We start from the raw sequence: 23,833 nt of genomic DNA, 5'->3' as shown, positions 1-23,833 counted from the left end.
TATGTGTAAAATACAGAAATACCACCCATTACTGAGACTGCGCCCAACAATACGGTGTGCCGAATGGTCGTGAAAATACGGTACCGTCAATCCCGTGATTGGCTGCATAGTGTCATTGCATCGTATCGTATGATTGGCTGGACACTCTTGTTTCGCCATGATAAGGGGTTAGCATTAGCGTCACTTATATCCGCCACCGCACTGATATTCCTATGGAGAGTGTATAAGCCGAGCACATGCGCAAGTACTGTCAATCCCGTGATTGGCTCCATAGTGTCATTGCATCGTATCATATGATTGGCTGGACATTTGTCACTCAATGAATTACACAGCAAAATGATACAGAAAAAAATATATGTATTTAATTCATTTGAAGTGCCTTCACTGCGCTGGATAGGTTTTCTTGTGCGCTGAGAGTGTGCGGCCAGTGCGCAGTTGCGCAGCTTAGAGGGAACATTGCTGACAACCATTATCTATTTAATAGTGGTGGATCGCTATTCAAACATTCATCAAATTAATTAACGTGCTGTTATTGATTTATTAAATTTTAATGAAATAAAAATGGCACAACCAATTTTCAGTTGAAACAGTTTTTCATCATACTTCAAATGACAAATCAAATTACACTTTTCCCACTTTGCGCCAGTCCATCTCAGATGAGCTCTCATCTGGCCCAGAAGCTTGCGGCTTTTCTGTTTTTGATATATGGCTTCCAGTTTGCATTGGAAGAGTTTCAACTTGCTCTCGCTGATGTAGTGACAAACTGAGAATGGTTTTGTGAAGTGTTACTCAAGACAACATGGCAATATCCTTTTCATAATGATGCCGTTTGTGCTTGCGTTTCCGCCTGCTCAAAGGATCGAAGGTCACAGCCATTCAATGTTGGTTTTCAGCCTTGCCGCTTACATGAAGAGATTTCTCCAGATACTCTGAATCTTTTCAAAAATACAGTATCATGCGATGTAGATGGCATTGTGAGTGACAAAAAGCTACCCTGCGCTGCAAATGTATTTGACCCTTTCCTGATATCTTCTAATTTTGTTTTTGTATATTCATCACACTTGAACATTTTAGATCATCACAACATTTTTAAAACTCAGAGACACCCAATTTAGTTTTTTTATGCACTATACTCAACAGATGATGAGTTTCTTGTACTTTTTCTTTTCCTTTTTTGTTTTATATTGTCCCATTTAGGTGGTGAGATTGCAGACGTGATCCTGGATTTCACTGAGTGGTTGACCCTTCAAGATTTTGGCCGTCATTGTATCATCAGCGTCAGAGACATTCTTTCATGGGTTAACTACCTCAATGCTGTGTGTAAACGGCATGACGAGGAAGGTGGTGCGGAATTGGACCTCAAGCAGGACACTGTTCAAGCTCTTATCCACGCTGCGTGTCTGGTTTATATTGATGGAATTGGTTCAGGTGAGCAAATTGTCTTCTACTCAGTGTTCTACCGAATAGGAAATGTTTGGGGAAAAAAAAAAGCCATATGGATTTTTCTATTTCTTTTTTAAGGAACTACTGTGTCCAGTTCCAACAATGCTATCATGGCACGCAAGATGTGCTTGGGCTTCTTGCACAACCGCCTGAGCAAAATGAATAAACCGGATCAGGAGACACTTGATACACTCAAAATCTATGACAGCAGCCTTCTGCGAGAACCTCATTGGAACAAAGACTTCTTTGGCATCAACCCTTTCTACATTCCCTTAGGTATAGTTCACAGAACTGTATTCTATATTTGTCTGTTTGGATTGTATTCTGCATTATGAATTGATGGGTTAACTGTACAGTCTCATGGAAGTGATTGTCAGCAATATACTGTATTTTCCGCACTATAAGGCACTTCGGACAGTAAGGCGCACCTTCAATGAATGGCCTATTTTAAAAACTTTTTCATATATAGGGCGCACAGCATTATAAGGTGCCCAGAATAGAATTTACAATAGTGGATGCGGTTGCGTTATACATCCACTAGATAGAGGTATGCTAAAGTGAATACAATACAATAGAGCTTTATTTATATAGATCTTTCACAACCGCTGCAGCTCGAACAAAGCACTTTACAGAACATTTAAAATATTACGTCCAAGAAATCTGAATATTGATCCATATTTAAAGCGCATCAGAAAAAAAGGCGCACCGTTGGCTTTTGAGAAAATTGAATGCTTTTAGGTGTGCCTTATAGTGCGGAAAATACGGTACTTACATCACCACAGCATACTATAAATTACAACTATGTATACGTACACATCGGTCGTGTGATGAAAATAAGATGGCAGAAGATGGAGGGGCGCACATCATCAATCACTTTCTTCCTCATAGATTTGTAGTAGTGTACTTGTAAGATGGAAAACCTTAGCAGAAGAAATAATGATTACCTGTCTATTGTATATCACCGGCATTTTTAATGAGGACAAGCGGTATGGAAAACGGATGAATGAACCATCCTAATAAAATGTTTTTCTTAATAATAAAACAACCTAAAATAATATTCATGCATATACCTGAGGTACTGTGTGGGTGTGAATATTGTATGTGGTTTTTCATTTTTACACTGATAGTCAAGAGGTAAAAACTGTCGTTAAGATTGTTTGTGCGTTCCCTGACACTGATTTAAAAAAAAAAAATCTGTCCTTTTTATACATTTGTTGTATTACCAAACCAAAATGCTTTCAATTGTTGCTATTTCAGTATTATTATGGAAGGTGTGTTGAAGCAGTTTTTCCAAAGTTAATTAATAGCTCATTTTTACCATTCAGAAAACAGGTTCTTATTAAGGCAGCAGACAGGTATCACCTCAACCCTAAAGGCAGCCTTGTAATTTTAATGTGTTGCTTATTAATCTAGTATCCCATGTGAATGATGATGCAAACAGTGATATGAAGCGAGGTTCAGGACTTACACCTCTAATCTAAAAATAAATAATTAAAAAGATGCAAGTGGAGAAGACACCATCACTGCCCGTAAAAGCGAATTTAAACAAGTGATTTAAAAGATGCAATTGATAGCGCACATCTCAGAACCACAGGCAGGTCGTTCCAAATTTGAGTTGCTCTGATTTAAAAAAAAAAAAAAAAAAAGCTCTATCACCTTGACTGAACATTGACGCCTCGACTTTGGAACAAACAGCAGAGGGGCTATGTTTGTCCTAATAGCATTGGTAATTACCCCAAATTAACACATTGAAACTTAGTACCGCTTTTTCCAAATTGAGAAATCTACCACGTGTCCGTGCAGGTCCTCTGGCTGAGAGCAATAACCTATCGGATTACACCATTGGAGCAGGCACTACTGCAATGAATGCCCTGAGGCTTTTGCGGGCATTGAAACTTCAGAGGCCTGTTCTGCTGGAGGGATCGCCTGGTGTGGGGAAGACTAGCCTTGTATCTGCACTGGCGAAAGCTTCAGGGAACCATCTGGTCAGAATAAACTTGTCAGAGCAAACAGTTGAGTATTTCTTCATGTACCTGTACCTGCCTATTATGCTCTGAAATGAGCCGGAAATACAAATGATGATGTATATTTCCCTGGCAGGATGTCACAGATTTGTTTGGGACTGACCTACCTGTAGAAGGAGGGAAGGGAGGAGAGTTTGCATGGCGCGATGGTCCACTTCTGGCTGCTTTGAAGTCAGGGAACTGGATTCTCCTAGATGAGGTAAAACCCACTTAAAGCAATACACACATTGTTGCTTCATAGTTGTCCGCTCAGGTATTTTTGAATGCGTGCGTGTGTGCAGAATATGTGAATGAAATTCCTTTTGTTTTATACTAACAGCTGAATCTGGCGTCCCAGTCTGTGCTGGAAGGATTGAACGCCTGCTTTGATCACCGAGCAGAAATCTTCATTCCTGAGCTGGGCATGACCTTCCAAGTTCAGCAAGAGAAGACAAAAATCTTTGGCTGTCAGAACCCATACACACAAGGAGGTGGCCGTAAAGGGCTTCCCAAATCCTTCCTTAACAGATTCACACAGGTGGGAAACGGTTAAAAAGTCACTGATTTTTTTGCTTAGCATTTCAATACGGTGTTCATTATGTAACTGGCGAGACACCCGCTCAGAGTTACTGTCAGTATGCAAATTAGCCAGCAAATGCAAATCAGTTCATGAGATACAAATTAAGCAATGGAAAAGAAAGGCATTATTGAGTAAATTGAGCTAAGGAAAGCCTTGCTTTATACTTGGACTTGGCCCTGCTAGTGTTCTGGCTGTGTTATTTTGGGATATGTGTGAATTTTGTTTTGTGTAACCATGGCTGTGCATTAGCATGGTGGACAATCACCTCCCAGTTAAGGAGAGGATAATGAGCAGAAAGAAGTGTTCAAGCCTATGTGAACATGGCTACTGACATCAGTACATGTTCGTACGCTTACTTGTGTGATTGCTCGTGTGCACGCATGATGGACTCAGCACGTACAGGTTCACTCAAATGCACCTGCGCTAAAAAAAATGCCAGTCAAATTGCCATTTGTTGGCCAGTCTAGCCCTGGCCACCATATTTGTTTGTAGCGGAGGGGTGTTATGGCGCTGTAGTCTAGCGTTCTCCCAACCCAGGGTCCGTTTCCCTGCCCCTGAGACCATGTCAAAAGTGTCTTTGAGCAAGATACTGCATCATCAGTTGGTGAGTGAGGAGTCAGTGTGAAGCGCTTTGAGCGGCTTGTAGGTGGAAAAGCACTACACAAGTTTTGAATACAGCAAAAGTTTTTGGAGGACACACATTCGTTAACTCCTCATGTACTTCAAATAAACCGTCAACGATTCTTGCGGTTTGTGTACTTTTGAGTTTGCCGTTGTCGTGGTGGCTTAGGTTGAAATCTTTCATGGCTGACTGCGTGTTTAAGCAAACTAAGCACCTAGGTTTATGTTTAAATTTGTTGAACGTGTGTCTTCTCTTGTTCACTGCCAACGAGGCAACCATCTACCGTATTTTTCGGATTATACGTCGCTCCGGATTATAAATCGCACCAGCCAAAAAATGCATAATTAAGAAGGAAAAAACATATATAAGTCGCACTGGAGTATAAGTCGCATTTTTGGGTGAAATTTATTTGATAAAATCCAACACCAAAAACATACATGTCATCTTGAAAGGCAATTTAAAATAAAAATAAAACTAGAGAACAACAGGCTGAATAAGTGTACGATATGCTAACGTTACATGACGCTTAAACAACGAACTGTGAATGTGCCTGGTATGTTCACGTAACATATTAAGAGTTATTTAGACAACTATAGCACAAAGAACATGCTAACAAATTTACCAAACCATCAGCGTCACTCCAAATCATGAAATCCAATGAAATCTTCATGCTCGGTGTCACTTTTAAACAACTCCACCAACTCCGGAGGTAGAAGATGCAGCGCTTCCTCTTTTATGTCGCTTACGTCAGAGTCATTGTCAGATGTTTTTCTCAACACAGCCGAGAGCACCCTCTTGCGGTTTAATGTAAAAATAACATGTGATGTGTACAATGTGTTAACCATTTCACACATAAGTCGCTCCAGAGTATATAAGTCGCACCCCCGGCCAAACTATGAAAAAAACTGCGATTGATACTCTGGAAAATACGGTTATCCGTCAAAAATATGCCTTGACATGAAAGCGGTCCATAGTGTAAAAAGCATTGGCCCCCGCTCCTCTGTTCTTCCATGCTGCAAGTCAGGAGTCGGGAATCAACTTTAAGAGGCTATACATGAAGCTCAAAGGGTTGTTGAGGACAACACCAACACGCTAACCCAGTTGTGTTCAATAGGAATTAAATGTATTTTTATGAGATATTAAGTTTTCTTGTGTTGATGAGCTGCCACTTGTTTAGCCCAGGTACATATTGTAATTAGGAAATCAAAAAGTAAAATTAAAACTGGTGAAAAAAAAAAAGAGTTCCATTAACATGACACGTAAACATTATGAAATCACTATTGTGCAGCGTCTTTTTTCAATATTTTTGCAGGGTTTTTTTTCAATATTTTTGAGTGTGCCGACATTAACACCAACCACTATTTGCTGTTGTAAAGACTCTCAAATAATTCCCACGGCAAATCCCGCTCTTCCCACCACTATTCATTAAATAGAAAAAACATGCAGACCACAGATGCACTATTTTTTTATTTTATTTTTGTTTTTAATTGTTACGAGAATGGTTGGAGAAGTCACTAAATACAGTGACAGTATCTTTTAAGTTGGCAACACTGAGGACAAGTCACTGCTCTTGTTTTGCTTGCACTGCTGACTCATGGGAACAACCCAAGCAGCACATATCTGCGGTTTTAATTTGACGTCAAAAAGGCTGCAGAGACTATGGATGTGACCCGCAGGCCCTACTTTTCTCAGATGTGCTGTAAGTCTTGGAGTTCATCCATACATACTGCATATTGTTTTTATGGAATGTTATTCTTCTGAAGAGCTTCCGACTAATATGGAAATGCTGCGTATCATTTATTAGTGGTGACGAAGAAGTTGCACAATTAGTATTAATGTGATACTAATCAGTATTAGTAATCTTAATTGGCTTTATAATTTTGTCCTTTTTTTTGTCACTATTGTGACCCTGATTATTCTTTGTTTTTTCTAGGTGTTTGTGGACCACCTCACCAGCAAAGACATGGAGTTCATCGGAAATTCAATTTTTCCGGCCATTGATAAAGAAATCATTTCTCGAATGGTGGAATTCAGTGACAGCGTATGTTTGTATTATTGTATAAGAGTGACAGCACACTGACATAACGTTTTGACTTTGAAACATTTTTTTAAAATAATCAATTGAAAAACTATATTTTGTTACAGTATATTATTTACAATTGATTACCTGCAAATGTTTTGGTAGTTTTTTTACAAGATTCCCCCAACTGGAACCACACTATAGTCATACCTCAGTTTTCGACAATAATCCGTTCCAGAAGGCTGTTCGAAAACCGATTTGTTCAAAAACCGAAACCACACTCTTTTAAAAAAAAAAAAAAAATCTTTATTGAACACGTCTGCTCACGAGGAAGCGTCACGTCCTCGTGTAAGGAAGGCGAGAGGAGTCAAGTGGTGCATTCAAGTGCGCTCAGTTTGGTCGAGAACTGATTTTTGGTCGGAAACCGAGATATAAAAAACTCGAAATTTTTGGTCGAAAACCGATTTGTTCAAAAACCGAAACCACCCTCTTTTAAAAAAAAAAAAAAAATCTTTATTGAACACGTCTGCTCACGAGGAAGCGTCACGTCCCCGTGTAAGGAAGGCGAGAGGAGTCAAGTGGTGCATTCACGTGCGCTCAGTCTGGTCGAGAACTGATTTTTGGTCGGAAACCGAGATATAAAAAACTCGAAATTTTTGGTCGAAAACCGATTTGTTCAAAAACCGAAACCACCCTCTTTTAAAAAAAAAAAAAAATCTTTATTGAACACGTCTGCTCACGAGGAAGCGTCACGTCCCCGTGTAAGGAAGGCGAGAGGAGTCAAGTGGTGCATTCACGTGCGCTCAGTCTGGTCGAGAACTGATTTTTGGTCGGAAACCGAGATATAAAAAACTCGAAATTTTTGGTCGAAAACCGATTTGTTCAAAAACCGAAACCACCCTCTTTTAAAAAAAAAAAAAAATCTTTATTGAACACGTCTGCTCACGAGGAAGCGTCACGTCCCCGTGTAAGGAAGGCGAGAGGAGTCAAGTGGTGCATTCACGTGCGCTCAGTCTGGTCGAGAACTGATTTTTGGTCGGAAACCGAGATATAAAAAACTCGAAATTTTTGGTCGACAACCGATTTGGTCGAGAACACAGACGTTCGAAAACCGAGGTTTGACTGTATTTACTTTCAAACCCTGTGCAACTGGCATACACATCTCTATCCAGAACTCGGTAGCTGCGAACAACCCAGGCAGCAAGTGTAGCATACAGGAAAATTCGCTCTCCTCATATTCTCAGTCTCGAAGTGTAGTTTCCTAACCCCTCCTCTCCACACCAAAATGCTGGCATTCAGTTGAAAGTTTAAAAAAACTAGGAAGTTGAAATTTCACACTGACACAAAAAAATAAAATAAAAGCACCGTCCTAAAAATGACGGACATGCAGGAAGCTGAAATCTGACGATATCTTACGTACGGTGCATCGGAAAACGATTCACAGTCCATATTTCCTCATTTTATGTTATAGCATTATTCCAACTTGCAGAAAATGTATGTCTTTACTCAAAACTGTGTACACAACACCCCATAAAGACAACATGTACATACTGCAAATTATTTATTTAGATTTTTGCTAAATTATTACAATAACAAAATCACCTGTGTAAGTATGCACACCTTTGCCGTTACTCCAAATTGAGCTCCGGCACATCCTGTTTCCACTGATTGCCCAAAATAATTATGGACTTAGGACAGATGCAATGTACAAGTTTAACGTTCAACAATAGCCTTATCATGAAAGAATACCAGTGCCGTAGCAAGGACCAACCAACTAAAGATAATAGAGCACAGTTAACTGTAGAATGTGTGTAGAGTACAGTGTTTACCCAAATTGCAATTATGATATTATTGAGTGAAATGAGACACTTTGTGCCTCTGCAGCTTTTCCAGGAGGTGAGTGTTGAACGGCGCTGGGGTCAAAAAGGAAGCCCCTGGGAGTTCAACCTGCGTGACATATTTCGCTGGTGTCAGCTGATGCTGGCTGACCAGTCGCCAGGATTTTTCAACCCTGGCCAACATGTGGCTCTGGTATATGCGGACAAGATGAGAACAGAGGCCGACAAGGCACAGGTAAACGTTTTATCTCTAGCTGTCTAATTGATGATTTTTAAACAAAATAATTCTCATTAGTGAAGAACATGGTGTTAAATAGTTCGTCTTCTTTCACTACACAGGTGCTGGCTGTGTTCAGGAAGGTATTTGGGGAAGAGTTTGAACCTTACACAGGTTCCAGACAATTTCATATCACACCACTCAGCTTTCAGGTAGATCCAAATGTTAAAGCAACCTTTTTTCCCCCAGAACGACATGAAATCATTAATTTCGTTTGATATATCCCTGTTAGATGGGCTTCTCTGTACTGCAGCGAAGTGGTGGAGCCCCTGTAGGCTTAGATCCGCCACTCTCCATCACACATCAAGCCCTGGGGCCACTTGAGTCCTTAATGAAATGTGTTGAGATGAACTGGATGACCATACTGGTTGGGCCAACGGGCAGTGGAAAGACCAGCCTGGTGAGGCTACTTGCTCTCTTGACAGGAAACCGCCTTAGAGTCATGCCTATGAACAGTGCCATGGACACTACAGAGTTACTGGGAGGCTTTGAACAGGTAACTTTGCCGATTTATCTTGTAGCTCACTATCATTGCCCAAAAATTTTAGATGACAGCCATGTTTTTCATTCCTTAGGTGGATATTATGCGTCCATGGCAACATCTTCTTGAAAGCGTCTACTACTTAGTTGCCCTGGTAGCAAGGCGTGGATTGATGTCGCTGGATGTATGCCTTCAAGACACCGAGTTTCTACTGCAGACATGGGGCATCTTTTACCACTGGTTGAGGGAAGAGAATCCCGAAAGCTCGACAAGAACATTGAACTCTGAGGCTGTAAACAAACTGGAAGTCATCGTCGTCCTCTTGCAAAAACTGAACACAAAGCTCAAAGTGTTCACAGGTAATGCATCAGTGGCTGTCAAGCATTCACGATTCTATGAGTAATATATTTGCAATTCCCAGATTACTTTGGGAATTGCAAACAAGAATAAGAAAAGCTGGAAGTCTCATTTACGTTTCTGATCACTTGCTGAAAAACCAAATGCAAAACTACATATGATGAGTTTACCTCACCTCACCATATGAACCTCTTCATGAACAAATTGGTTTACAAACCCACGGTGCTTCAGTTCGCAGTCACATCATCCACACGAAACTCTGGTGCTTTCTCTCACGAAGTATGACCCCCCCACTCACTCCATGCGTCGCATATTTCACATACAGAACCATAGCTTTTTGTGACACTCACTGTGCTTAACCACACCCTGTCATGTTGTCCGAGCCCCCACTCTCCCTTGCGACCTGGCGTCTGGGGCTATGTATATGTATGTACTGTATATTTATGATAGTATCTCTTGTATGAACCCCCTAGACATGTCAAAGCTGCAACAGGACTTCGTGCTACTGAAAGAGCATATGTCGCAGTTGGAGAATGGATGGACCAATGGAGGATTTGAATGGTTAGATGGAATGCTAATCCAAGCCATGCAGGCAGGTGATTGGTTGCTCATGGACAACGCTAACTTCTGCAGGTAAGAAATTGTGAATATTTTTTGCAGGACAGATTTCAGGTGACAACTTTTGTTACTGTAGGCAGAAGAAAAACGTGCGCGCGCATACACACACACACACACACACACACACACACACACACACACACACACACACACACACGCGCACAATCACACAATCGATTCATTCTTTTCTGCCCATGACAACAAATGTTTGGATCGGGAATGCAACAGTAGAGTGCAATGTCATAAGAGTACAGTCCTGACCAATGTGCCGTCTAAGCTGTGCAACTGCGCACTAGTCGCACACTCTAACCGCATAAGAAAACCTATCCAGGGCAGTGGACACACTGCAAATGAATTAGATGTATAACTTTTTTTCTGTCATTTTGCTTTTCAGTGAATGACAGGTGTTCAGCCACTCATATGATACGATGACGCCAATCACGGCATTGACAGTACTTGCGCATGTGCTCTCCTCACACACAATAACAATTCGGCTCTTCTCTCTCTCCTGTGGCTGCACTGTGGTTGAGAGGAAAGAAATTTCACCCGTGCTGTACGTTGCACAAAGAGCATATTTGACAATAAAGCTGACTTGACTTGAGTTAAGTGACACTAATGCTAACCCTTGATCATGGTGAAATGAGTGCGGTTGGAATGGCTGTCGGAGAACGTTTCAAATAAAAGAACAAGCGGTGAAACTGGGTGAGATCTTTCCTTTTTTGTGTGAGAAAGGTCTGCTCTGCAAAACATGCAGCGAAGCTAAAGTTGTTAGAAAATTTTCCGATGGAAAAATATGGACTAAATGGAAGCTGTACTACCTCAAGTGACAGATTCAGCAGAAGAGTCATCTTTAATGCGGTTGGAATTATACGAAGACTCAAGATGGGAAAACGGATTCGTACATTATTGCGGGAGAGCGCAAACAATCAGGAGAAAAAGAATCGGCTGTTCCACAGAAAAAAATCTGACCATGAGCAAGTTAAAGTTGACAATACAGTAAATATTCTCTAGTGCGGACTCGTGTTTGCGCTGTCCAATTTGTCCTGATAACAGAAATTCCTCATTTGGGAAATGAGCATGGTACATGTCCTTTATGAACCTGCAAGTATGTTGACAAAAATGCACGTGTAACAACACAATCAATAAAATACAAAAATATACTGTCCAAAAACATTATATAACAAAAACTGCAATACTGGTGTATGCAAAAAAAATCAACAGTAAAATATGTACAGTATTTTAATGTTTATTTTTTTCTGTCTTGGGGAAAAAAGTGTGTCTATTTTGGATTGTTTGGTTGGATGCATTCTTTGGTTTATGACAATGTTTGCCTGCGTGTCATACAGTTTTGTTGCTAGTTGCAAGTAACTGTCCCGTTGATCACCGATGTCAGGTAATTCTTGTGCATACTGATGGATTTGTTGCCATTTGCATTGCTTCCTCGCTGGATGGTGGCTTGTCATCAGGAGTTGAATCGATGCCTTGTTTTTTAAAGCTTCGTGGATTTGGGTCTTTCCGACTCCAAGTGTCTGCTGGATGCTTTTAACTTTGTGTCCAGCCTTGCTCAAACGGGTGCATTTCACTCGCTCCGCTCCAGTCATTACAGTTCTTCTACGTTTCGATGCCATGATCTACACGACGTAAGTGAATAAAGTTAAAATCTTTCGCAATTGCAGTCAAACGCACGCCAATAAAAAGTCACTTACACGTCTTCGTTTCGAATCTGATGAATGTAAACGGCGAAGCGAACACGTTTCTTCCATCCTGTCGAGTGGGTGCTGCTTTTAAGCTAGTGCCGCGTTCTACAGGACGTTAAGTGAATAAAGTTAAAATCATTCACAATTACAGTAAAACGCACGCCAATAAAAACTCACTTACACGTCGTCGTTTCGAATCTGATGATCGAAAAACGCAAAGTGAAAATGTGTCTCGGTGTCGTCGTTCCGTAGCATCGGATGGGCGTTGCGTTTATTTCAGCTCCCGCGGCATGACGTCTCCATCCGGGTTACGGGTAGTGGAATTTCCGCTTACGTAAGTTCCGGTAACATGTAATATCGTAGTCAAAATGTTAATGCACAGGCTTTTGTTCCGGGTGAAGGATATTCCTTTTCATAGAATTCCGGGGATGGGAATATTTACTGTATATTACTTGCCATTAAAATGAATGCATTAATTGATGTTGTAATTTGTTTCTTTTAATAAGCCATGAAGATTTCTCTGATCCCAGGTGTGATACTGGTGTGTGGCCACAGTGAGCACTTCTGATGTTGCTCACAGTGGTGCTCGTGTGCTCAGGGAGGTTATCTGTTTGTCCAGCGATAAGAAATTTAGAGGAAACATTGGTCCTGACATATTGCACAATGCCATTCCTCCTTGGATGGACAAAAATAACAACAGATAAGGAACTGTTTGAAGGAAAATTAAAAGAATTGAATGGAATTTTTTGTGTTAATTCATTCATTTCAACTGTTTGTTTTTTTTTTTTTTTTCCAATCAGCCATAAAATTATTTCGGGGCTCATGTATTAGTGTTGATGGGATGGAGCTAGAACCTTTTCGATACCTACTCACCAAGGAGTGATTATCACATGGTCACACAGGTGCATGTTCATACACATGCCTACGGGCATTTGCATGCCTGAGTTCTATGTTTGTATGGCTGCAGATGAGAAAACATGTAAGTAATGTACCGTATTTTCCGCACCATAAGGCGCTTCGGAGTATAAGGCGCAACTTCAATGAATGACAACCTTTTTTAAAACTGTTTTCATATGTAGGCTATGAGGCGCATCGACTAGAAGCTACAATAGTGGCTGCGGTTGCGTTTCACATCCACTAGATTGAGCTACGCTGATGGGAATAAAATATAATACAGCTTTGTTTAGAGAGAGATTTCAAACCGCTGCAGATGTAACAAAGCCCTTTACAGAACATTTAAAATACTATGTCCAAGAGAAATCTGAGTATTGATCCGTATATAAGGAGAATCGGATTATAAGGCGCACTGTCGGCTTTTGAGAAAATTGAATGCTTTTAGGTGCGCCTTATAATGTGGAAAATACGATACTGTAGATCAGTGGTCCCCAAACTTTTTCCTGTGAGGGCCACATAACTTTTCCCTTCTCTGATGAGGGGCCAGGGTCAGTTTGTAATAGAAAAAGTGTGATGATTGCAGGAGTGCCTAAATGTAAAAATTTATTGTTTTCCAGAAAGCCACAATCAAACAACCCTTTCTGGATTCTTCACAGAACAAAAGTCAGAAAATAAATAACACTATTAATGAAATAAATAATAACCAAATAACCCTCTCTAGGCACTCCACAGAAAAAAAGCCAGGAAATAAATAACACTATTAATGAAATAAATAATAACCAAATAACCCTCTCTCGGCCTTCACAGAAAAAAAGCCAGGAAATAAATAACACTATTTATGAAATAAATAATAACCAAATAACCCTCTCTAGGTTCTTCACAGAAAAAACGTCCATGGAACATAAACTTTCTGTTGTGCCGTGCACAGTCTTAACAGGTCCAAGTTCAGCTTAATTGTCAGAGCAGAATCTCTTACTTAAATGACTCATATGAGCAGTCTCTCAAAGTTCTTGTGTTCCTTCCTTATAATCCTTTTGTAGGTTCCAGTAGGCTTGTAGACATCGTTGTTTGCAGCTCTCTGTCTCTCACCAACTTCCCTGTGAAAACCACCAAGCAAGCAGGCTGAGAAACTGAACTAAGTGATACAGGACCTACACAGCACAACCAGTACCACTACCAGTATGGTTGTGGAGATGGATTTTATCCCAGTAGATTTTATTATGATTATATTTGTTGATACTCAGAATGACTCTTTCAAGTCAGAAAAGTGAGCTTACCTTTGTATGTTCATCAGTGTGAACTGTGGGCCTGCATCTGGCTGGTGAGAAGTTGAATGTCAGGTTCCATTTCAGTCACTGCCAGTCTCAAACACTGATGCAGATGTTCATCTGTCAATCTTGATCTCATTGGAGTTTTCAGCAGTTTCATGCGTGAAAAGGTTTGCTCGCAGATATACGTGCTGCCAAAAATTGTTGACATCTTCATTGCGTGTTTTCTGATGTTAGGGAACCTGCCGTTTGGGAGGGCGGCATAGAAGTCAATGAGACTGTTGGGCTTGAATCCGTCTTTCAGAACATCACAGTTCTGTAACTCGGCCAACTCAAACTGATAAGAAGGCTGGGCTTCATCAATGTCGGCAACAAATGGGTTCTGGAAAAAACGGATTTCTTTTGCATAAACATGTAGTTCACGGAATCGCACACCGAACTCCGCCTTCAGCATTTCCAATGCTTCCACACACTTTTCAGCTGGAAACGGGACCGCTGGGTTCTCTGCAGAGAGGTTTTGTGTAGCAGGGAGATGGATGAAGCTGTGCTTTTTCACTTGTCCCAAAAGCAGCTCTAGTTTCACCTCAAATGCTTTTATGTGGGAATACATGTCGCAAATGAGTTTCCCCTGGCCTTGTAGTTGCAAGTTAAAGCTGTTCAGCATTTCTGTCATGTCTGTTAAAAATGCGAGGTGCCATTTCCATTCTGGGTCCGTCAGCTCTGGCACCGTTTTGTTTTGTGAATGAAGAAATGCATTAATTTCAGGTAGCAGCTCGTAAAAACGCCTCAAAACTCTGCCCCGGCTCAACCATCGGACCTCTGTGTAGTACAGCACATCTCCGTGCGCAGATTCCAGTTCAGACAGGAATTCTTGGAACTGCCTGTGTTTAAGTCCCTTTGCTCTGATGAAGTTTATGCATGAAACCACAACCTTCATGACAGAATCCCACGTCAACACTTTGCAGCACAGTGCTTGCTGGTGAATTAGGCAGTGGACTTGTAGCGGGGCAGTGAGACCCCGTTCTTCCATCTCCTGGTTCATGCGTCCTATTAGACCCCGAGACATGCCCACCATACTAGGAGCCCCGTCAGTTGTGATGCTGGCCAGCTTTGACCAGTCCAGGTCCAACTCTTCCATGGTTTGGTACACTTTGCCGAAAATATCCTCCCCCGTCGTAGTCCCTTTCAGACTTTGGAGTGCTGCCAGCTCCTCGCACATCTCAAAGTTTGCACTAACTCCACGAATAAAAACGAGCAGCTGCGCGGTGTCCTGCACGTCTGTGCTCTCATCCAGTGCTAATGAAAAAAATTCAAATTCTTTTGTCTTCTGCTGCAGCTGGGCATATACATTACCCCCGATTTCTTCAATGCGTCTGGTGATTGTACTCGCTGATAGACTCACGGCATTAAAGACATCTTTCTTCTCGGGACACACCTCCTCTGCGACAGCGTTCATGCATTTCCTGACAAACTCTCCATCAGTGAAAGGTTTACCACTGCATGCTATCAGTTGAGCAACCCGAAAACTGGCCCGAACAGATGACTGGTTCAGCTGAGCTTGGCGTACAAATGTATTCTGCTGAGCTAACAGTCCACTTTTTAGCTTTGAGAGTTTGTCTGCTCGCATTTGGCCTTGCAAGCTATCATACTTGTCCTTGTGACGGGATTCATAATGTCGCCGCAGATTGTATTCTTTGAATACCGCCACCGCCTCTTGACAGATGAGACAGACAGCCTTTTCTTTGCATTGAACAAAAAAATAATCGTTTGTCCACTGCAGGTTAAATGCCCTGCATTCTGAATCAATTTTTCTCTTACCTAATCTTTTCGCCATCATTCCGCTCTGTTTTTGAGAGGGGCGGGGTTAGGATTTTTTTTCTGGGGGTTGCCAGATCGGGGCACAGACTGCAGAAGGTTGGAACAGAATGTCACGTTATATGCGTGTATAAAATAGTTACTTAGTAATAGTTAATAATGAAAATAGTTCATAACTAAGGAACATTTTATTGCAAAAGTCCAACTTTATTATCAAATACAAATACACATATATGAAAAAAAAATCAAAATGCTTTCTGGTATTGTTCAGGGGGCCGGACCAAATGTGGAGGCGGGCCGTATCCGGCCCGCGGGCCGTAGTTTGGGGACCCCTGCTGTAGATTGTTGTGCAGAGATAGAAAGCAGTGTCCCTTCTCTTGAGATTTCATTACATCCTGCACATGTTCAGAACATCCTTTCCCAGATCAAGCAAAGCGCCCTCAGGAACATACATAATTAAACCTGCTCTATATAGTTGGCTGCAGTGTTATTTTCTTTTGTCAGCATGACACAGACATAATTGTAGAGACATTTAAAAAAGGAAAACCCTGCAGTCATGACTTGAATTCCATGAAACTGATGACATTGACTTTGCTGAAATACCTGTTGAAAAGACAGAAATGTTGGACGATCTTCCAAGCGAAATTTCGATGGAATTTCAGTGGGGACCTTGACTATCTCAATTTTCCAATTTAAATGAGATTTTATTGTGCACTGAGCAAGTGATACCTCTTGTTCTGCCATTAGTGATTTTGAAAGTGATCGCAATGCATTTGAGGATATTGAACCATTTGAACTGATTATGTATTATGTGTTCAGTGCCTCTGTGCTGGATCGCCTGAATGCTCTCCTGGAACCTAGTGGATCTCTCACCATTAATGAACGTGGAGTTATTGATGGGAAGATCCCAATAATAACACCGCATCCTAACTTCAGGTATTGAAGTTGTTAACTGGCTATTACTTGTCATCAATAACATTTCATGTTCTTTAAAATACCATTGTTTTGAACTAAACAGGTTGTTCCTGACAATGGACCCTGTGCACGGAGAGCTCTCCAGGGCCATGAGAAACAGAGGGGTAGAAATTTATATCCCTGGGGAAACTGACGGAATATCCTGGGACACACTGGATTTGAAAACATTGCTTCACACTGCTGGAGCGACTGGGGACTCTGTGTGTAATTTGCTGATAGAAATACACAAAAGCATCAAATCTGCCATCTGGGGTACACATCAGCAGCACAATTTCACGATGTAATTGGTTACTCTGACAATCTACTCAGTATTGCCTTCATTACTCTAGATTCCCCTGCCTCATCAGTGACCTCAATGCTCCATGCTGCCACCCTGCTGTTCTGCCAGCTACAAAGAGGCGTGGATTTACCCAGTGCGCTGCAGCATGCCTGTCAAGAGGTTTACGCCCTCAGTCAACGTACCACTGCCAGCCAGAAGGTACCATGTTGCACACAAAAGAAAAACATTTGAATAAGATGATGCTACAGCTTTTTCAATAGCTGTTCTCTTCCCCTCCTCACTTAAAGCACAATACGCACTTGTTTAGTGTGTTTTGTGAAATACATTTTCTGCTGTACTATATGCATTTTCAGCCATACACCGATTAAAACGATATACAGCAGGGGTGGCCAACCAATCAGAGACTAAGAGCCAATTTTTTTACTGCATTCCTGCAAAGAGCCACATCATACACATGGGCACACACACACATCACCCCATCCCTTCTTCACACACACGCACGCAGACCTCTTCTCAGCCAGATTTATTGTAAAACATCATGATATTGACAGATATTGGCTACGGTAATAAGACTGTAGGAGCCAGTCATTTTCAACAATGAATATTGTCTGCACTGTCTCACACACACAAACTCTCAGTTCAACCAAGTCCAAAAACAAAAATATAATGTTTTCCCTCCTACTATGCATGTTGCTTAGCGCCTTAGTGCAGGGACTTTTGGCATTCCTTCTCTTGAAGAATCCTCTTCAAATCTGGCTTGTATTCCGTTGCTACCACTCGAAGCAGGCACTGTCTGCATGCGAGCTGCAGAGGTTACTTACTACTTGGGTCAGCTTGTCAGATAGGGTGAGCTTTTTTGATGGAAGATCGACCCGATCGCGCATGTGCTAGCATATGCACGCACGCGGGCGCCAACCATGCACTCGCGCACATATGCACGCACGCACGCCACGATGAGCAACAGCCAGAACGGCCCCTCACATGAACGAAACCGAAACACACAGACACACAAATCTTCCCAAGATTTGGGAAGATTTGGCAAATGGAAAGAAAAAAATACATACGTTACCTAAAACATATTTATTGTAAGTACTGAAGATTTGGGTACCACTGACTAGGTCCCATTCACTTGAATCCCAACTCAGCGGTCATCTGGCCCAAAGCTTGTGGTTTCCCTCGGGGTGGCAGCTTCAGGTGGCCGCTGGAGGGGGAGAACATGCAAACTCCACACAAGGAGGCCAGAGCTGGAATTGAACCTCTGCACTGTGAGGTCGACACGCTTAACCACTTACCACATTAAAGCAACATAATACTCCCACCACCATGTTTTATTGTGGTGACTAGAGCAATGCAATATGGCCAAAATTTAATATCTCAATATTTTTGCAAGGCATCTCTCACGATACGATAATGATATGACTAAAGGTTCAGTGAGAAATGAGCATTTTTAAAGGAAAAAACAATCTAGAAAGTGTAGTTTCTTTTTTTTTTAGTAGCACTTATTGACAACCATCAACATTAACAAAGGCAGCAATAAATTTAGAATTACATTCACATTGTACTGCAACTGTGCTTTGATAATAATTTTATGCTACAACAGAAGTGTTTGTCATATTTGCATGCTTATGTGTGTGCCTGTTTTAAGTGCTTCAACGTGTGCGTTGTTCTGTACCAACGAGTCTATGCACAACCATCGTAAATGTGAGTGGTTCAGAATGTGGATGGATGTGTCCTCACTGATCCATTCAAGGCGCAGGCTGGTCGTACATTTTTACATCAATATACAAGGAAGTGAGTCATCATACATATAGTGCCTGTACATAATAAAACAACGGTAAAGAAATTAAATTTAGAGTCACTGTCAATTAATAAATAACGAGGTGGTTGAATACAAATAAATATGACTGCGTTGGGAAAGAATAAACTAACAACAAACCCGTGATTACCTATTTACCAAAAAAAAAAAAAAAAAAAAAAAAAAAAAAATTCGTGTTGGGAGGGACCCCCACCACCAAATGATTGAGACGTGACTTGATCTCGTAATAATGGCAAAAACTGGAAGAAAAGTCACTTTTCTCAAGCGATATGCATTGTGGACCACATATTCTGTGGCCTCCTGGAGAGTAAGCATGGAGAGCATTTTCTCACTTGTTTTCTCTCTTTTTCTTTTTACTGTCCTTGGTTAGCACCACCTAGGGTGTAGCTACCAAAAAAAAAAAAAAAAAAAAAAAAAAGGAAATTCTGAGTTGTAGGGATACCACCTCAGTCTTGCATGCCATAAGTATAAACAATTTTCTGCCAGATTTTAGGTTTTTTTTAAATTGTTTTTTTGTTTTGTCTTTTCCCCCAGACCAGACCCGTTATCATGAGGGGCCGGGCCCACCCACCAAGTTGCTTATGTTTATTTATTGATGTTTCCTGTCATGCTGAACGGTTTGTTATCGTAGCTATATCTAGATAAGATAATTAAATGAATTAATATATCTTAAAACCAACTTTCCCTGCTTGAAACAATGTACAACCTAATTTTTACACTTGTCCTTGAATGTAATGCTAAGGCCAGTCAATGCAAAGTCTTGTTTCATGCTAGCCAATGACAAACATCCAATGGTGGGAGCAATTTTGGCACGCCTTGCAGAGACAAGACAGAAGGTAGAGAGAGTGCAGAAAATATTAAACGGTTTTAGTGGCAATAAAAAAAGAAAAAATAAGTCATACTGCATTATTGAGGGTACTTTGGATTTAAAAAGAAAATAAATATACCGGTAAGTGAAGTGTTGGACAGGTGTGTTGAGCTCAATGCAAAACAAGGATATGTTCCACCACGTGATGACACAACGTTTTTGTGATTGAACAATATTGTGAATTGTGATGGTTTCTTTCTGGAGCCAGAAATGGTTCGGAATATTTTGTTTTGCTGAAAAAACCTGTGGAGCACTGCACTCTTGCACTCAAGCCACATAAACACACAATTGTTTGTAGGGGAATAATGTTTATTACAATTTAGTGATATATATTTTTAATAATAATTTAATCACCTCCCCCAAGCATTTCACGTGCCCCTCAGATGGAGCTTTGGAAATGGGTTGAGTTCAAATTCAGACAAATATTTTTTGGCGGGAAAGACAAGTTCTCATACCTGGCTTCCAGTTTTTACATCATTACTGTCGCCACCAGGAAGCGATGACAGGTGTCTTTTGAAATCTAATGTTCATTGTTCATCTTCGCCAAAGCATGTAGTATTTTATAACATATCCTGTACTATTTTCTTCCCAGCTCGCCCAGCAAGTGATTGAGCAGCGCCTGTCTATTCTGGACACCAAAAACTTGGACACTGAGTTACTTTGTGCTGGCGTCTGGCCTGACAGCTTCCCTTCTGCATTGCTCTCCACTGAGGATTCCTGTTTCTCTACTGTCCTTCGAGATGGACAGGTGTTGTCATTTTGCCTCAACACACTCAGTTTACAGGGGAAACGGTAAGGGTCGTTGACCAGTGAATCCCAACTCTTTTCGCTATCATCTTTTTTCATCTGTTCATGCCAGCACCATATAGTGACAGGCAGAACAAATGAATGCATCTCCACTTTAAAGTACAAACAATGTTTTTCAGTTGTATTCCAAGACTGCTGTTAACAAAATATACATTTCCAAATCCAAACTAGAATAATACTCATTGTCCCCCTTACATCCGTAGGTATTAGAGCAACAGGTTAAAGGTGGAATGGTTTGAATCAATCAAAACAATGTAGAAATTAGAGGAGAACATTTTTTGATTTTGGTGGGTATTTTAATGACGAAAATTTGTAATTTTTGTAAATATTTTGTAAGTGGGAATTTTGATATAGGTAGTTTAAAGCTGAAACAGTTTGAATCAGTCAAATTGTAGAAAATTAGAGGAGTAAAACTAATTGGAGAACTCTGTGTATTTTAATTGTGAAAAGGGAGTTTTCGGCATGTTGAAGGTGAATTAAATGAGCTGAACGTTTTGAATTCTAATTTGGAACAATGTAAATATGTAATGTTGAATGTACTATTGAGGATGAATGGTGGTGTTTTTTTTTTTAATTTAATTGATTGATTGGTTGGTTTTGGGGGATGGGGTGGGCTGTGTGAAAAACCTAAAATTTTGTGAAACCCATACATTTTTGGAATGAGAAAAATGGAAGTTGGAACAATTCTTGTGAATCCGTCAAAATGTGGAACTAGAACGTCAAAGAAGTGTGAGGAATAAAAGAGAAGAAAAGTGCAGAATAACGTGTGAAGGCCTCAGATCTTGACTTAATCTTTAAAATTGACCAGTTCATTAACAGCCCCAATTAATGCTGAGCTAAGATCATGGCGAGAATGAAGGCTGGGCAACCTAGAAACACTTCAGCATCAGTGATCTGAGAGATGCTTGGCTATAAGAGCAACCATGGGAGCCATGAGATACGTTACCCACCATGGAAAAGGCGGTTGGAGGCGAAGATCAAGGTGGCTCGGAAAGATGTGAGTCAATTGACGGAGACCCAGAAAGGTGTGATGAAAAGGCAGATACCACCCTGAACAGAACCCAGTTACCATAACAGTGGCAGACAGACAGGAAAGAGTCTCAGATATGAAAAACAGCTCTCCATGAGCGCCTAGCGGCACAAATGAACCAGTGGCTGAGGGATGGGACTCACCCAGGATGGCTAACCGAAGGGCGAACAATCCTGATCATGAAGGATCCCTCAAAGGGTGCAGTGCCATCCAACTATCGGCCAATAATATGTCTCTCCACAACATGGAAGCTCATGTCAGGCATCATTGCGGCTAAGATAAGTGGACACATGCTTTAATACATGAGCGAAGCACAGAAGGGCATAGGTAGATTTACCAGAGGTCTTTGACAGAACAGTCGCACAAGACTGCAGGTCCCGACATACCAACCTGTGCACACCTTCGATTGATTCCAAGAAAGCCTATGACTCGATGCCACATACATGGATCACTGAATATTTAGAGTTGTATAAGGTGAATAGGACCCTAAGAGCCTTCGTTGCGAACTCAATGAGGATGTGGAAAACCAAACTTGAAGCCAATGGCAAGCCACTTACACAAGTATCCATCAAGTGTGGGAGATACCAAGGTGATGCACTCTCCCTGCTGCTGTTCTGCATAGGACTGAACCCCCTAAGCCAAGGAATCGCCAACACTGGCTATGGATTCCGCCTCAGAAATGGAGCTACGATCAGTCACCTCCTCTACATGGATGACATAAAGCTGTATGCTAAGAGCGAAAGGGACATGGACTCCCTGATCCACACAACCAGGATCTACAGCAGTGACATCGGGATGTCATTCGGGCTTGAGAAATGTCGTCGGATGGTGACTAAGAGAGGCAATGTAGTCCACACTGAAGGGGTCTCACTCCCCGAAGGAACAATAGCAGACATTGAGGACAGCTACAAGTACCTCGGTATACCACAAGCCGATGGCAATCTCGAACTGGCAACAAGGAAAGTGGCGACAGCCAAATACCTCCAGCGGGTGAGGCAAGTCCTAAAAAGCCAGCTCAATGGCAAGAACAAGACCCGGGCAATAAACAGCTATGCCCTACCAGTGATCTTATACCCTGCAGGTAATAAGGTGGCCAAAGGAAGAGATTCAGACCACGGATGTTAAGATCGGAAAGCTCCTAACCATGCATGGAGGGTTCCATCCCAAATCCAGCACCCTGAGAATGTACGCAAGCCGTAAGGAAGGAGGCCGGGGATTAGTGAGTGTGAGAGCCACTGTCCAAGATGAAACATCCAAGCTCCATGAATACATCAAGGAGAAGGCTCCAACGGATGAAGTACTCAGAGAATGTCTCAGACAATGGGGAACAGAGGATGAGGTGCTGGAATAGTGACCATCATGGGAGGACAAGCCCCTACACGGGCCCCTACATGGCGGCGCGGACACCCGCAGCGGCTCCTCTTGTTTTGTTGTATTGAGAGTGAAGAAATTTCATCTGTGTCAATTTTTGTCACCTAAAACCAGATTAAAATAGTCATGCACAGTTCTGACGAAAATTTTAGTTGATTAAAACTTGACTAAAAAGAGTATGAATGTGACGAAAATATAAACTAAAATAACAGCTTGACACAAAAGACTAGACCAAACAGGCCACCAAACAACACTATTCAGGTCCCCCCTGATGATCCTTGTGGTTAGTAGGCCAAAAGATAATCAAGGAGTCAGTTTAATAAATAGTATGGCATCATACTAAGTAAATGGCTTACTTTCCACAGAGATGAAAGTCCTCCGGATTTTCCCGGAATTCCAGGTTTTTCAAATTTTTATAAAAATTTCTCCGGAGAATTGAGGAAAATAAAATAAATAATAAAATTAATCCGGATATTAGTTGACAACATTGAAAGAAGACGCGTTTGAGTTCGTTGTATTGCTTTCACGAGCGTAGCCATATTGAGGCACTAACACTAGTAACGGTAAAGAGATTTTTGTTTGTGTAATAACGACAGAAGACATGATGGCGTTTGACTAATGGTTTAGTAGAACGAACGGCAACTCGCAACAACAGTAGCAAGCGTCATTTTGCCTCTTGGGTTATACCATCTCAACTAGAACGTGGGGGATAGTACCCAAACAATTTTCGTCTCTTTATAAACACACCTGCTAAACCCCAGTGGAACGAATAA

At 41.3% G+C, this 23,833-nt stretch overlaps 1 protein-coding gene across 1 annotated transcript in view; it reads left to right on the top strand.

Moving 5' to 3' along the window:
• mdn1 (midasin AAA ATPase 1) overlaps nucleotides 1-23,833 on the top strand; it is a 97,171-nt gene that overhangs the window by 8,747 nt on the left and 64,591 nt on the right. The window contains exons 8-22 of the mRNA XM_019888982.1: nucleotides 1,198-1,428; nucleotides 1,522-1,719; nucleotides 3,247-3,455; nucleotides 3,544-3,666; nucleotides 3,787-3,984; nucleotides 6,582-6,689; nucleotides 8,553-8,741; nucleotides 8,846-8,935; nucleotides 9,016-9,279; nucleotides 9,359-9,623; nucleotides 10,095-10,254; nucleotides 16,733-16,849; nucleotides 16,932-17,140; nucleotides 17,218-17,366; nucleotides 20,445-20,644. Coding sequence (XP_019744541.1) covers nucleotides 1,198-1,428; nucleotides 1,522-1,719; nucleotides 3,247-3,455; nucleotides 3,544-3,666; nucleotides 3,787-3,984; nucleotides 6,582-6,689; nucleotides 8,553-8,741; nucleotides 8,846-8,935; nucleotides 9,016-9,279; nucleotides 9,359-9,623; nucleotides 10,095-10,254; nucleotides 16,733-16,849; nucleotides 16,932-17,140; nucleotides 17,218-17,366; nucleotides 20,445-20,644 — 2,710 coding nt within the window. The remainder of the gene's footprint in view (nucleotides 1-1,197; nucleotides 1,429-1,521; nucleotides 1,720-3,246; nucleotides 3,456-3,543; nucleotides 3,667-3,786; nucleotides 3,985-6,581; nucleotides 6,690-8,552; nucleotides 8,742-8,845; nucleotides 8,936-9,015; nucleotides 9,280-9,358; nucleotides 9,624-10,094; nucleotides 10,255-16,732; nucleotides 16,850-16,931; nucleotides 17,141-17,217; nucleotides 17,367-20,444; nucleotides 20,645-23,833) is intronic.

This window comes from Hippocampus comes, unplaced genomic scaffold (assembly GCF_001891065.2).
Source record: "Hippocampus comes isolate QL1 unplaced genomic scaffold, H_comes_QL1_v1.1 scaffold236, whole genome shotgun sequence".
Classification (NCBI taxonomy): domain Eukaryota; kingdom Metazoa; phylum Chordata; class Actinopteri; order Syngnathiformes; family Syngnathidae; genus Hippocampus; species Hippocampus comes.
This window is presented reverse-complemented; position numbering and strand designations above follow the sequence as displayed.